General features: G+C 45.6%; 1 protein-coding gene across 3 annotated transcripts in view; it reads left to right on the top strand.

Annotated features, from left to right (window-relative positions):
• ANKS1A (ankyrin repeat and sterile alpha motif domain containing 1A) overlaps window positions 1-12,082 on the top strand; it is a 94,498-nt gene that overhangs the window by 24,096 nt on the left and 58,320 nt on the right. The window contains exons 1-9 of one of the 3 annotated variants that reach the window (XM_026056668.1): window positions 232-331; window positions 847-1,143; window positions 1,748-1,823; window positions 2,107-2,208; window positions 3,472-3,567; window positions 3,679-3,875; window positions 5,707-5,799; window positions 10,015-10,132; window positions 10,737-10,835. In XM_026056668.1, coding sequence (XP_025912453.1) covers window positions 311-331; window positions 847-1,143; window positions 1,748-1,823; window positions 2,107-2,208; window positions 3,472-3,567; window positions 3,679-3,875; window positions 5,707-5,799; window positions 10,015-10,132; window positions 10,737-10,835 — 1,099 coding nt within the window. In that variant the 5' untranslated portion in view covers window positions 232-310. Of the gene's footprint in view, window positions 1-231; window positions 332-846; window positions 1,144-1,747; window positions 1,824-2,106; window positions 2,209-3,471; window positions 3,568-3,678; window positions 3,876-5,706; window positions 5,800-10,014; window positions 10,133-10,736; window positions 10,836-11,087; window positions 11,157-12,082 lie in introns of those variants that run through there. The other 2 variants (XM_026056667.1, XM_026056669.1) reach the window with 2 other exon arrangements.

Below are 12,082 nucleotides of genomic sequence, written 5' to 3'. Positions count from 1 at the left end.
TGCATTGCTGATTTTAACCTGACAGCTGCTGCATGCATTAACTGGATCGGGCTTTTACTGTGGAGGCATTCACTTGCAGCTTGGACATCTTTCCCTGCCAGTTGACCTGAGGCCTTGACTCCAAAAGGCTTGTTAGTGGAGTGATCTATCTGCTTTGCTTGATAACTTCTTAATTCACAAACTGCATGCGACTTATATGCACCCTCTTTCTACACTGACCAGCTTGCAAGCTTCAGCGCTGCCAAGGCGGAATGACTGTTATAATCAGGATAAGTAGGATTCTGAACAATTGAAGTTTAAATCTGAAACGATGACAATTAAGCTACAGCAGGTAGAATTCATGCTGCAGTTTGCATATTACCTACTGCAATCTTTTTTGTGATATCCCAAAGTGCAGGACGCTGCCAACAGCTAAAACAGACAGCTTTCCCCAAGAGCTAGCAGAATTAATGGGAATCCAGATACAGCTTGACAGACCCTTAAATGTTAGCATGGTCTCTTGCTTCTGACCTTAATGCTTTGAAAGCTACCCCACATATAGCATCTATTTCCCGTAGAATAGACTTCCCATATCTGAGTAAAGCTCATTGCTCTGAATGTTTTTGAAGCTTCTCCAGGCTTTTAACTGGGTGGGTCAGTTGATGAGTTCGTAAGGGGATATCTGTGCCTGGTAAATGGCTAATGACATGATGAAAACATTGCTCCGGGCTCTGGTTAAACCTGGGCTCTCTGCTTCCCTACTGCTTGTTTGTCTTGTTTTTGCATTTAAACTTCAATGGTTTGAGCGAGGCACGGAGCAGCTCCGTTCTCCCCCGTTCTGACACGCTGGCGTTTGTGACCCTCCAGAACAACGACAACGAGACGGCGCTGCACTGCGCTGCCCAGTATGGCCACACGGAGGTGGTGAAGGTTCTTCTGGAGGAGCTGACGGACCCTACCATGCGCAATAACAAATTCGAGACTCCCCTGGATCTGGCCGCGCTCTACGGGAGGCTGGAAGTTGTGAAGATGCTCTTGAATGCTCACCCCAATCTTTTAAGCTGCAACACTAAGAAACACACTCCCCTTCACCTGGCAGCTAGGAATGGTCACAAAGCTGTAGTCCATGTCCTCCTGGATGCTGGCATGGATAGCAACTATCAGGTATCTAGCGTGTCCGTGTGTGTTGAGGGCTGGACAGCTTGCTGGGAGACTGGAGAACCCATGTAGGAGTGTCAGGGAAAGCTACAGCTCACCGTCCTCCCGGAGGGGTCATTTCTGAAAGATGAGCAATAGCTTTGGGCTCCGAGAAGCTGCTTAACATTGGAGAAAGGGCCCCAGACACAGCGAGGGAAGAAGAAAGCCCTTTTGCCTGAGCTATCCTGCCCCTCAGTCTGTGAGCTCTTGGTAGCAACGGAGGCAAACCATTTCTGTTCCTATCAAGCTGCTTGTTACTATGCTGCTTTCACAGCAATAACTTGTATGTGATGGTCATGTCCTGACAAGGACGGAAGAGACCCCTTGTGAAGCCTTAGAAAGGTCGGTCTTGGTTTCTAGTCTGAGCCCACACCTCTCTCCTAAGAAAGAATCCCCATTTTCCGTTCCAAATTCTCAATGTTGCAATAGTGTGGATTGTTTGACCATAGATATTGTTGCCCACGTTTTGTATATGATGCAACATATTTATTGCTTCTGTAACCTTCTACAACGTTCCTCTATCCCCATTCCCCACTGTCTAGCTTCATGCTGTTTTCCATTTAATTTGCAGACTGAAAAAGGCAGTGCTTTGCATGAAGCTGCTTTGTTTGGCAAGACAGATGTGGTGCAAATCTTGCTGGCTGCAGGTGAGAGTGATCCCCTTCTGAAGCAATAATATAGTGATCCCTTCCCGCAGAACTTGAGGAAACCCCCTTATGGGGGCAGCTTTTTTTCCCTCTGATCAGCTATTGAAGTATCGATCCTCAGAGGGGATCATAGGAGAGGTTATTCCTTGTTTTGTTTAATTTTTTTAAACTCTTTCCTCCTGGTGATGGTTACAGATGTAAGCTGTGACTTGATTAAAGAGATGAATTTGCACATAATTTGAAAATGTTCTTGCTTTTGCCTTTTCTATGCCTATTGCTGTAGGTATTGATGTGAACATAAAGGATAACAGAGGCCTGACAGCTCTGGATATTGTGAGGGAACTTCCTTCTCAGAAGAGCCAACATATAGCAGCTCTCATTGAAGGTAAGTGCTGTAGGCCTGTGTGTGGGCAGGAGGGAAAGGTTTTAGGTGCATATTGTGCTAGTGCGAGTACAGTATTTTTTTTCTCTGGTCCTGGAAAGTGCTGAAGGCAAAGCAGCCTCACACCAGGTCACTTGGTGAGAATCTGAAAAGGGTGTTGGAGGAAATGGTGCTTAAATTCTTAGTGGTGAACTGTCTCCAGAGCACATGTTTGCAGGAGGACTTCCAGGAATGGATTTAAGGGAGATTAGTTTGCTCACTTAAGGAGTGTGGCATCACTTTTACRATTTAAATGGGCTTAATTGAGTTTTGCTTAACTTTATAAGTTAATTAAAATTAAAGGTAGTCTAAAATCTGTTTGACTCTACTTTATATGTCTGTTTAGGCAAATCCACTGATCCTATGTCCTACTTATCACTTCATTGTGAAGCCTGGGCATGGATTTTGCAGATGAGATTTACAGAAAAGGCCTTGATTATTTCTGACTTATAAAGGAGCTTGGCCCTTTGTTTCTGCCCAAGTTAGGGAATGAAAAGTGGCATCTTAGCCGAATTCATAGCTTGAAATTACTCTGTCTCAGTTTCCTCTCAGCTGTGGGGAGAAAGATCAGAAGCATACGCAACTGGTGTGTTTTATTCATGCTTAACATTTGAGAGCTTCACAGGTTCAAAGCACTTTGCAGACTTTAAATTAAGCTTTGCCTCTAAGGCTGGTAGGTATTATCTCAATTCTGCAATTGAAGACAAAGACTGGCTTGAAAACTAAGGGTCTTGCAGGTGAATGCTGGTAGTTTKCTCCTGTAGGGTGAGCTGTGCGAGATGTTTGTTGATGTCTGACTTCATTCACTTAAGCTTAATGTTACTGGCTTTTTCTGTGGTTAGGTGACCACAACTAGAATTATTCTTTGCTGTCTTATGAATCCAGAAGACCAGACTGCATCTCTGTTTAGCTTGTAGCTACGACATACGAAGTAATCAGTTCCCTGATGTTGCGTCTATCCAAGAACAGCTGCTTTGCAGCTTTCTTATTAAAGGCTCTGTAAAAGTTCAGAAACCGTTCTTGACTTTGTGCATGTGATTAAAGAGGCTGCCTGCTTCTATTTTGGGAACTGAGCTGCAAGATTTAATAAAGTACCTCATTTATTTTTTGGAGACTTAATCAGCTGGCAGTTTGGTCCTCCATTCACAAGGGAGGAAATACCATGTGCTAAAGTGGACATAAAACTAGACTGACCTAAACTGCGTGTGTCACCCCGCTTCACTTTAGATTACACGACTGGGAAGAAGAGTGCCAAAGCTGCAGAGAAGACTGTCCAAGCACCGCTTGTTGCTGCCACTGATCCTGTGTGCCGGATTTCTCAGGGTAGGTGTCTGCACGATGCAGCAGTCCTCAACGCTCCTCTTCCTGCAAGTGCTGAGCTTCAGAGGGTGGAAGCCCTGGGTGATGCAGTTTTGTCTCCTTCTCTCCTCACAGGTGATGTGGAGAAAGCAGTGACGGAACTGATCATAGATTTTGATGTGAACCCAGAAGAGGAGAGCCCCTATGAAGCTTTATACAACGCAACGTCCTGCCACTCTCTGGACAGTCTTGCCAGTGGGAGATCTTCAGACCGAGAGTCTGTGAATAAGGAAGTGGAAACAAGTGGTGTTAAAGCAGCAGGAGTCAGGCCTGTATGTAGCTGTGTGTGCTCTTCTCTGCATGCCTTAGGAAGACAGATAACTCCATTTCCACGGTTTTGCAGCAGGCTGCCACTTCCCCAGCTTGAAGAAATCTTTCAACCCATCCCTGACACTGATCGGAGCAGGCAGGAACCTCTCCTTTTTGTGCTGGCCTGGTCACATTCCCTCCGTAGCCTTGCCCATGAGTAGCTGCTTGTATGTGCCTGAGTTTCATCCAGTGTTGCATCCTTATGTGGTCTGGTGCCTTTGAATTTTGGTTTGTCAGAGCATTACATGTAGCTGAAGAGTTAACTGCTTGCTGAGGAGAAAGCTTTGGAAACTTTTCTGTGTAGCATTTGCCTCATCTCATGCCCTCTGCTTTGCCCAAGAAAAGGCTCTAAAGAAATTATCTTTAAGAACATCCTGTGGTAAACCAGTTGACAGCTGAAACCCTGTATGTGTTACTTGCAGAGATCTGTAGAGGGTACTCAAGGCTTTACGAGGCAACATGTAGCTACTGGAACTGTCTCCAAAGTCTTCCTCACCTTCTGTTAGTTGCATCTGCCGCTTCCTTAGCAATCGGTGGCAACGCTGCTATGGGGCAGATGGGATGCTGCCCCTGCGGCCTGCTGTGTCAGCTTCAGGGCTGGTTTTCGGGTTGTTTTTATAAAGCCTTTTCTACTGATATTTTGAGTGGGCAAAAAGCAAAGCAGCAATGAACAATTAAACTGCTGGTGATGCTGTAACCCTGCTTCCTCTGGCTCTGTAATGAGGTGCATCTTTTTTCCTGTACTACATTGGCAAATATAATAGAAATGAGGCACAAAAGCTTTAGAACAGGCGTTTCAGCCAAACCTCTCTTCTGGGGATGCAGTACAAATGCAATATCCTGGCATTACCTAAATCTTGCTGACTTAAATCCATCCACGTAATGTCCCGTGTCGATAGTGTCTGACACGGAATAAGCTCATCTCTACCACAAGCAACAAAAGACGAGAGACTGAGCTGCCGTGAAAAGGGAGAAAAAAGAGGGAGCTGCTCCAGGAGCTTGCTGGAATTTCTCCCAAAATTGGGTTGAGCTGTTTGGAACGAGCAGTTCAGCTAGGCTGGCTCTCCATTTGCCATTAGATGGAGCTATTGTAGGGTGAGAGATTGCTTAGAGATGCATTTAGATCTGCATCAAGGCAAGGTAGTTCAGCCCTAATTGCCCATGGGCAGGCTTGGGATATTTGAGGAATGCAGTGCACCACTCTCTTTTGATCTCCCTAACATTTTTCACTATAAAATGTGCTTCTGGAATTACTTATTCCTCTTACTGTTTCATTAAGACATGAGCAATGAGTAGTCCCTTTCTACCCGTTTGCGTGAGTTCGTTACTGTGTAATGCTGTGCCATAGAGACTGCTAGTCTAGGTCTGAATGAACCGGCTTAAGTAATGAGGCAATAAAGCTAYGTAAATGGTACCTTCCACCTGAGTGGTTTTATTCTGCTGAAAATTTAGCTGGTGCCCACGTGGGTCTGAGCTGGCCTTGTGCGGTGTTACTGGTGCGGCGTAGAGGTGGGTGGTCTGCAGTATTATTATTATTATTGTTCCTGTGCCGTACCATGAATCTACAGAAAGAGCTGTGTGCCCTATTGTGCATCCTCCTGGAGAGGAGGAGGAGGAAGGATAGCAGCTCTTACCAAACTCAGTTGCTGTTTAGACTAAGCTGCTATTTTACCCAAACGAATTTGAGGTGGTCTTTACCATGCTGCATCCACAGCAACGTGGATGTAGTGTCAGTGGAAGCAGAAGGGTCATGCTTTAAAACACAGCAATTGACAGCGGTCCTCTAATCCGCAGAGGGAACGTCCACCCCCGCCTGCCAAGCCACCCCCCGACGAAGAGGAGGAGCAGCATGTGGAGAAGAAGATAGGCCACGGTGCTTCCTGCGAGGTACGTGGGGCTTGATCCGGGATGGTTGATAGGAGCGTGGTTTAAAGATGAGTTTTAATAATCTGGGAGGAGCCGAATAATGATGTTACCTCCCTTGCGAATCTGGTTGTGAATGTGAAGTATTCTTTCACTTTGGCACCGCTGCTGTCGCTTGCCATGGGAACTTCCTTTGTGTGATTCTTCCAGGGCACCTCTGTTTTGACCTTCAGCCTTCCTTGCCTATTCTAGGCTGGAAATTCCCTTAGGAAGAGATTTTCTGAATCAGGCAGTCACATTCCAATGTGGGCTACCGCCCACTTGTAATGATCCCACCAAATGCATTTTCACTTGAGACTGAAGCCTGGGGGACCGTTAGTTCATGTGTCCTCTTGGCTTCCAGTCGTGGAGCAGATCCGTGGGCTTGTGGGTTCCACAGAGGTGAACGGGGCTTGGCCACTTAACTCCAGCTGAGCTTCTGGCTCAGTCTTTTACATATGTAAAAGATGTCTTTTGCAGAGGTCAGTGTGTGTGCGCACTGCTTTTTGATGAAACTAAAGCTCTCATGCACTGCACTGCTGTTGCTCATTTTTATTCACCTGCCTGTGAACCTCGGATGTAAGGGCTCTCTGAGAGGCCCTTATCCCGGCAGGGGGGAAACAAGAAATGTGTCTTGGAGACTTCTGCTGACACCCAGTAAAATTTTCAAAGCAAAAAATAATCTGGTTTTCCTTGCTTATCCAAATGTCTAGTGTTTTGGGGTAAGATGCATGTAAAACAAGTGAGATGTCTTCTGCCTCTAGCTGTCAGAGCAGACTTGAGTTCACCAGATGCTTTGCTTTGAATGTGTTGATTTGCTGAAGTTCCTCCAAGGCGCAAATGCGATCTATTTTCTGAAGTATGGCAAACAAGATATAAGGAAACAGAGTTTGCTTTAATAAAACTGACTTTTATGTAAAGAGTAGAACTCCGATCGAAACATAAATAGTAAAATCTGAAATGTGAAATTGTGGACTGGTCCCTTCCTGCTATTAAAATGATTTTTCCAGTGTATGGTAACCAGTCACACAGCTGGCTCTGAGCAGAGGAGAGCTGGGTAATGGGTCACTGCATAATTGGAAAGTGGAACCTGTTTATGAAGATAAACACGAGGGAGGGAAACGTGCATCGACTGCTCCTGCTGACTTATCTTGCCGTATTTAATTATAAAGCTCCTGCTGCGTTGTCCTGCCATTAAAGGTTTTGGAAACATGATCCATTAAAGGAAATCTTGCTGGAAAAGAGACTTATGCACTGAGTGAGTGGTTGGGGACATCTTGATTTGCAACCAATTTCATTGACATAAATTACATGCAGTGTGTAGCTGCCTGGAACTGACCTTCTAGACGTATTGATAAGGCAGTTTTGGGTCTGACTGATTGCTTTTCTCTGCATGCTGTTTCTGTGGTGCTCAGCTTTTCTGACTGTACCTGGGCTGATCAGCTTTAGTTGGTGTCAGACGGAAGTGGGAGGAAGGCTGGAAAAACATGGGAAGAAAAATACTAGTTCTGGCTTGAATTGCATTATTTTCTTTCCCATGGATGTAAATAACAGTTAGCTTTGAATCTTGCTCCTTTATCAGCTCTCACTGGCGGTAAGAAACTTATGACAAAACGTTAAGAAAAATGCAGGAGGGGAGAAGCCATTGAGCTTTTTGATCTGATAGCCTTAAGGATTTTTTTTTTCCTTTTTGTAGCTCTGAAACTTGCCCATTATGTATCACCGCAGTACATGTTCCCGCTGGGCTGGGCAGGCACAAAGAAGCAGGAATATGCTTGGGGAATGTTGTAGACGTCTCAGAGAAGCATCCTGATCTGCCTTCCTCAAAACCCGTGCTCACGTTAGGGCCAGGACAGTTAGTCATTGAATGTTCTGGGTTGGGCCAAACTAATTTTAAAAGTAGTCTTTTTTATTCTGTTGCCAAGTTAGAGCTATCAGTCTAAGCAGATGTGCATAAACAAGAAACTTTTAACTTTCATCATGGAAAAATGTTAGTGCAAAAAATGCAAAAGAGCTGATTGTCTGTAGGGTCCTTGAGTGCCGCCTTTCACCATCAGTAGAAACCTTCTGGGTTTGAGGCTGAATAAGAGTCTGCACTTTCAAATTAAACTTCTATTTCATTTGTTTACTATTCATCTCCAAAAGGGAAGTGCAGACAAAAGACAAGGCACCATGGTTATTCTAGCAGATTTGTCCACAGCTCTGGCAGGGGGAGGAGAGAGGAACAATATGCGTTACCTTTTTAAAATAGCGTCTTTCAAAGCAGTGTCCAGTGCTGTGGATTAAGCATGCTTTGTAGAGCATACTCGTTAGTAAGTCTCTTATTTTTAGGCTTTGGTCATAGTGAAGGGATGTTGAATGCAAACCAAGATGTATAAACAAATGGAAGATGAATCAGAAGTTTTACTTGATCTTATTACACCTGGCTGCAGAACCTGCAAAGTGAGCATAGCTCTCCAACAAACAGTGGACTTCGCTTTGACGTTTTGAGTGAATTCAAACCTGAAACTTTGATTAAGCCTTAGAGGATGAAAGATGGGGAAAAGAAAGCGTAATCAAGCCTATGAATACATGCACAAATGTTTTCAAAGTAAAAGCTGAGGTTTGCATGCATTTAGGGAGCTACAGTCTCTGAATGTGTTCAGTGCATTTGAAAGAGGACAGCATGATAATCGTCATCTGCAGGAGTCTTAGGAGTATACTAATGCCTGGCATGAGGTTCAAGCTACAACTGTTACGACAGGCTACTGCTGTGCAGTATTTTTCCAAGAACTCTGGCAAGAGCCTGTTACCCACTGTTATAGTCTTTGATGTTTTTGTGCCACCATCTGGTCAGAAGTTTTTCTTTAATTTGCTCATTATGAGCTCCTTCACCTGCAAAGGAGCTGGTCTGCTTGGCAGCTCATGCTTGAAGCAGGCAGAATAAATACTTTCTTTTGCTGGGCATGGCCCATTTCCTCCCATTGCAAAGCTGATTTAAAAGCCAGCTGGGCTTGTGCCGAAGCAGTGCACGGATATAGGACGTTGTGCTGCTGACTTCTCTGTGTCCTTCCAAGACGGTTTAAACGGCTTCTAGGGGTCCTGGCTGGATCGCAGCTAGGTAGGTACCGATCTGCCCTTGAAGCAGCTCTGACGCTTTCACTTTGGGGAAAAAATTGGTGGCGCGTAGTCCAGAGTCTAGACAGCTGGCAGTTCCAGGAGTCTGTGCAGAAAGCAAGCCCTCCCTGGGGTCTGCGACGTTCAGACCTGCCCTTCCCTGTCTTGGCAGGGGCAGGATCGCTCGCTCCCCAGCCTGGGTTTGACCCCACTGCGGTGGCCGGGTTGTGGCGGGCCCACGGGGCTCTTGGGATGGGGCCGTACCGCCTGCCGAGGTCTGGCCAGGAGATGGTGCTGGAAGGCAGCTCGCCTGCGAGCCCAGTGCGGCCCCATCGGCCCTGGGGAGCAATAGCTCCAGGATGGTACTCCTGGCTCCCTGAGGATGTCGGGCGCCTGCGAGTTTCACTGGCAACTGCCCAGCCACAGGTGGACAACGTTTGGGTCATCTGCAGCAAGACTCATTTGGATCCTGTGTCAAAACCACTTGCTGCATGTGGATGGTGGCTTTCCAGAGTGGCTCGCTGGAGGTTCTGCCACTGGTTCAAACAAGCTCTAATCTGAAGCATTTTTGGATTTAAATGAGCAGAGTCACTGCTGTATGTCCTGATGTTAAACTCAGTTTACTGTGTTGCCTGAGGTCTCTTTAGTTCTAAATGTGCTGTGCATCCTGAGGTTAAAAATGCTGGATCTGACTTCTGGGAAGGTGGGAGGGATTCTGGGTTTTTTTTCAGCTGTGTCCTAATAGGTCCAGCAGCTAAACGGTGAATGACAAAGCAAATTCCGATAGCAACAGTAAGTCTGAGTTGGGATGAACAGGAATAACGCTCTCAGCTCTTTTTCCCCCCAGGCTGTCTGCAGACTTTGCACAGTGAATCAGTTGGTCAGTGCTAGAAAGCTGTAGGCAACCTTAAATACTAAAATATCAAGGGTTTTTTTTTTGTTTTGGAAAAAAAAAGAGTATTACATTTTGGATCATGCTCTATGGTGAAGGTGTTGCCTCTGCCAATTCCTTGCCTAAACCATGGCATAAAGAGGCCTTGCGCTTTATTGCAGGGATAAATAGCATTGCTTTGTGGAGCACTACATTATGCTGTATTTCATTAGGCCTCTGTTGCACGAAGGAAGAGCAGGGGAAGTGGAGCTGAGGAAGAGGAGCATCCTTATGAGCTGTTGCTTACAGCAGAAACTAAAAAGCCAGTTGCGGTGGATAGAAAAACGAAAGGTAAGTGACCATCCAAAAAGTACAGAGGTTTGCTTAGACACATTTAATGAAAATATAGAGGGCAAAGAGGAGCTGGAGCAACTGAACTCTGCATTGGGTGGGGCAGCTGGAGTCTGTATTGCAATTGTTTTGTTTCCTGGTAATCTTCCCTTTATAAAAAGGGGAGGACTAAGTGTGCCTGTACAGAATGTACACAGAGGAAGAGAAACTTCTATCCTTACAACTGAGGGATTGCAGGGACCTAAGATGTTAATTTAGAAAAATCAACAATCTTGTGCACAGTCAAAATAAATGCAGATAGAGGTGGAAGGCTGCGTGGTGTTGTTACAACAGGCGAGATGAACCAATGCAAGCATTTAAACGAGCTGTATTCTCAATCCAGCTGAATTTGGAGACCTGCTGGCGATGCATGTTTGTATCCGCAGCTGATTGGCCCTTCTGTCTCAATCTCAAAATCAGCACACTGCCTTGTATTGAAGCTAATCTGAGATGTAAAGTAACAAAGGAGGAAAATAACCATGCACAGAGCCAGCCCCTTTCTGGAACTGACGGAAAATTCGCTATATTGCCGGGTTAAATATTGAACTTGGCTCTCTTCTCCCAGAGGGACTTCCGTGCTTTACAGAGGATCTGGGAACACCTTGTCTCTCGCGTCTGGCTATTGCTGGGCTTTTTGGCTTTCCTTCAACGGCAACAGCAAAAGGTTTGTTTAGAGGAAGAAACATCCCTTGCTTTATTCAAATGTCCTGAGCAGGGATTTGGAAGGATTTAGTTAGGACTCTAAACCTGGAAACCATTTCATCTCTAGGATGAACAGTATAAGGAGGACTTGGTGTGACTCCCCTGTAAGACCTTCAGATTTCCTTTTTTTCTTCTTTCCTCTTTTTTTGCAGCATGCTAGCTTTCATTCCTTGAGTCCTGCTGTACTCCTCGCCAGTATAGGAGGGCACAAGAGGTCACTGTTTTCCCACCAGCCTTTGCCAAAGCCACTTGCTGCCTGAGGCAAAGTTGCGATGCTTTTCAGGTTGGTGCTTTGCGGTCTCAGCTAGGAATAGTCCTTGGGCGACAGCCACTGAATCAAAAGCTTTCAGGCTAACTTCTCAGCCTGCAGCTCTTGCTGGTTATTCAGTGCAATGCCTGACCATAAAATCCTGACTCCTTTCCCTTGCTACAGTGCCCAGGCTTGTTTAATATGAGTAAAGATGCATTGTAATTATATTTGGGATCAAATATAATCATGAAGTATTGGATCTGCTTGTGCTGGGTGCACGTCTCTTCCCCAGACTCCAGAAGGTCCAAGTACTGCAGGCACTCTAAGCCCCATCTCACGGAGAAGTTGAGGGAAGCATCTTTGGCCAAATAAGGAGCCAGAGATGAATCTTGTCTAAACTACAGCAAGAAAGATAGTAGCTGTGACTTCAGGGTTTGCGGTGCACAGAAAGTGTTACTGGGTTTGTAAGGAACCTAAGCAATCCCTTGCCAGTGTTGTGGTGGGAGAAATCTAGGAATGCAGATGAGTTTTCTCATCTTCCAGGACTATGCTTGTTCATTTAAAAAAAAAAAAAAAAAGAAAAAGGAAAAAAAGAAGAGAAAAGAGGTCTTATGAATAATGCAGCAAGAAAGAGCCTTGGATCTGTTGGTGGTGTGTAGGTGCTCCTAGGGGCAGGAGGGAGGTCCACCAATGTGTTTTTGATCTCTTGCATTTTTTAAGCTTGGTTGGATCATCTTCCATTGCTCTTAGCATGGTGGTAGAACTGGAGAGAGGGACATGGTAGGACTGTGACCCTCTGTTTGGTCCTCTTCTCCAGAGGGTTCCAGCTGTTTTCCAAAGCAGCTCAAAATCAGGAGGGTGCATCCCTTGGCCAGACTGCAAGTGTGGCCGTGTCCCCAGGTAACAGCTCTCTGCATCCTGCAGGAACAGCAGAGCTTTCACAGGGCCCCATGTCCATC

The sequence above is a fragment of the Apteryx rowi genome, unplaced genomic scaffold, assembly GCF_003343035.1.
Source record: "Apteryx rowi isolate R43461 unplaced genomic scaffold, aptRow1 scaffold_132, whole genome shotgun sequence".
In the NCBI taxonomy this organism is placed as follows: Eukaryota; Metazoa; Chordata; class Aves; order Apterygiformes; family Apterygidae; genus Apteryx; species Apteryx rowi.
This window is presented reverse-complemented; position numbering and strand designations above follow the sequence as displayed.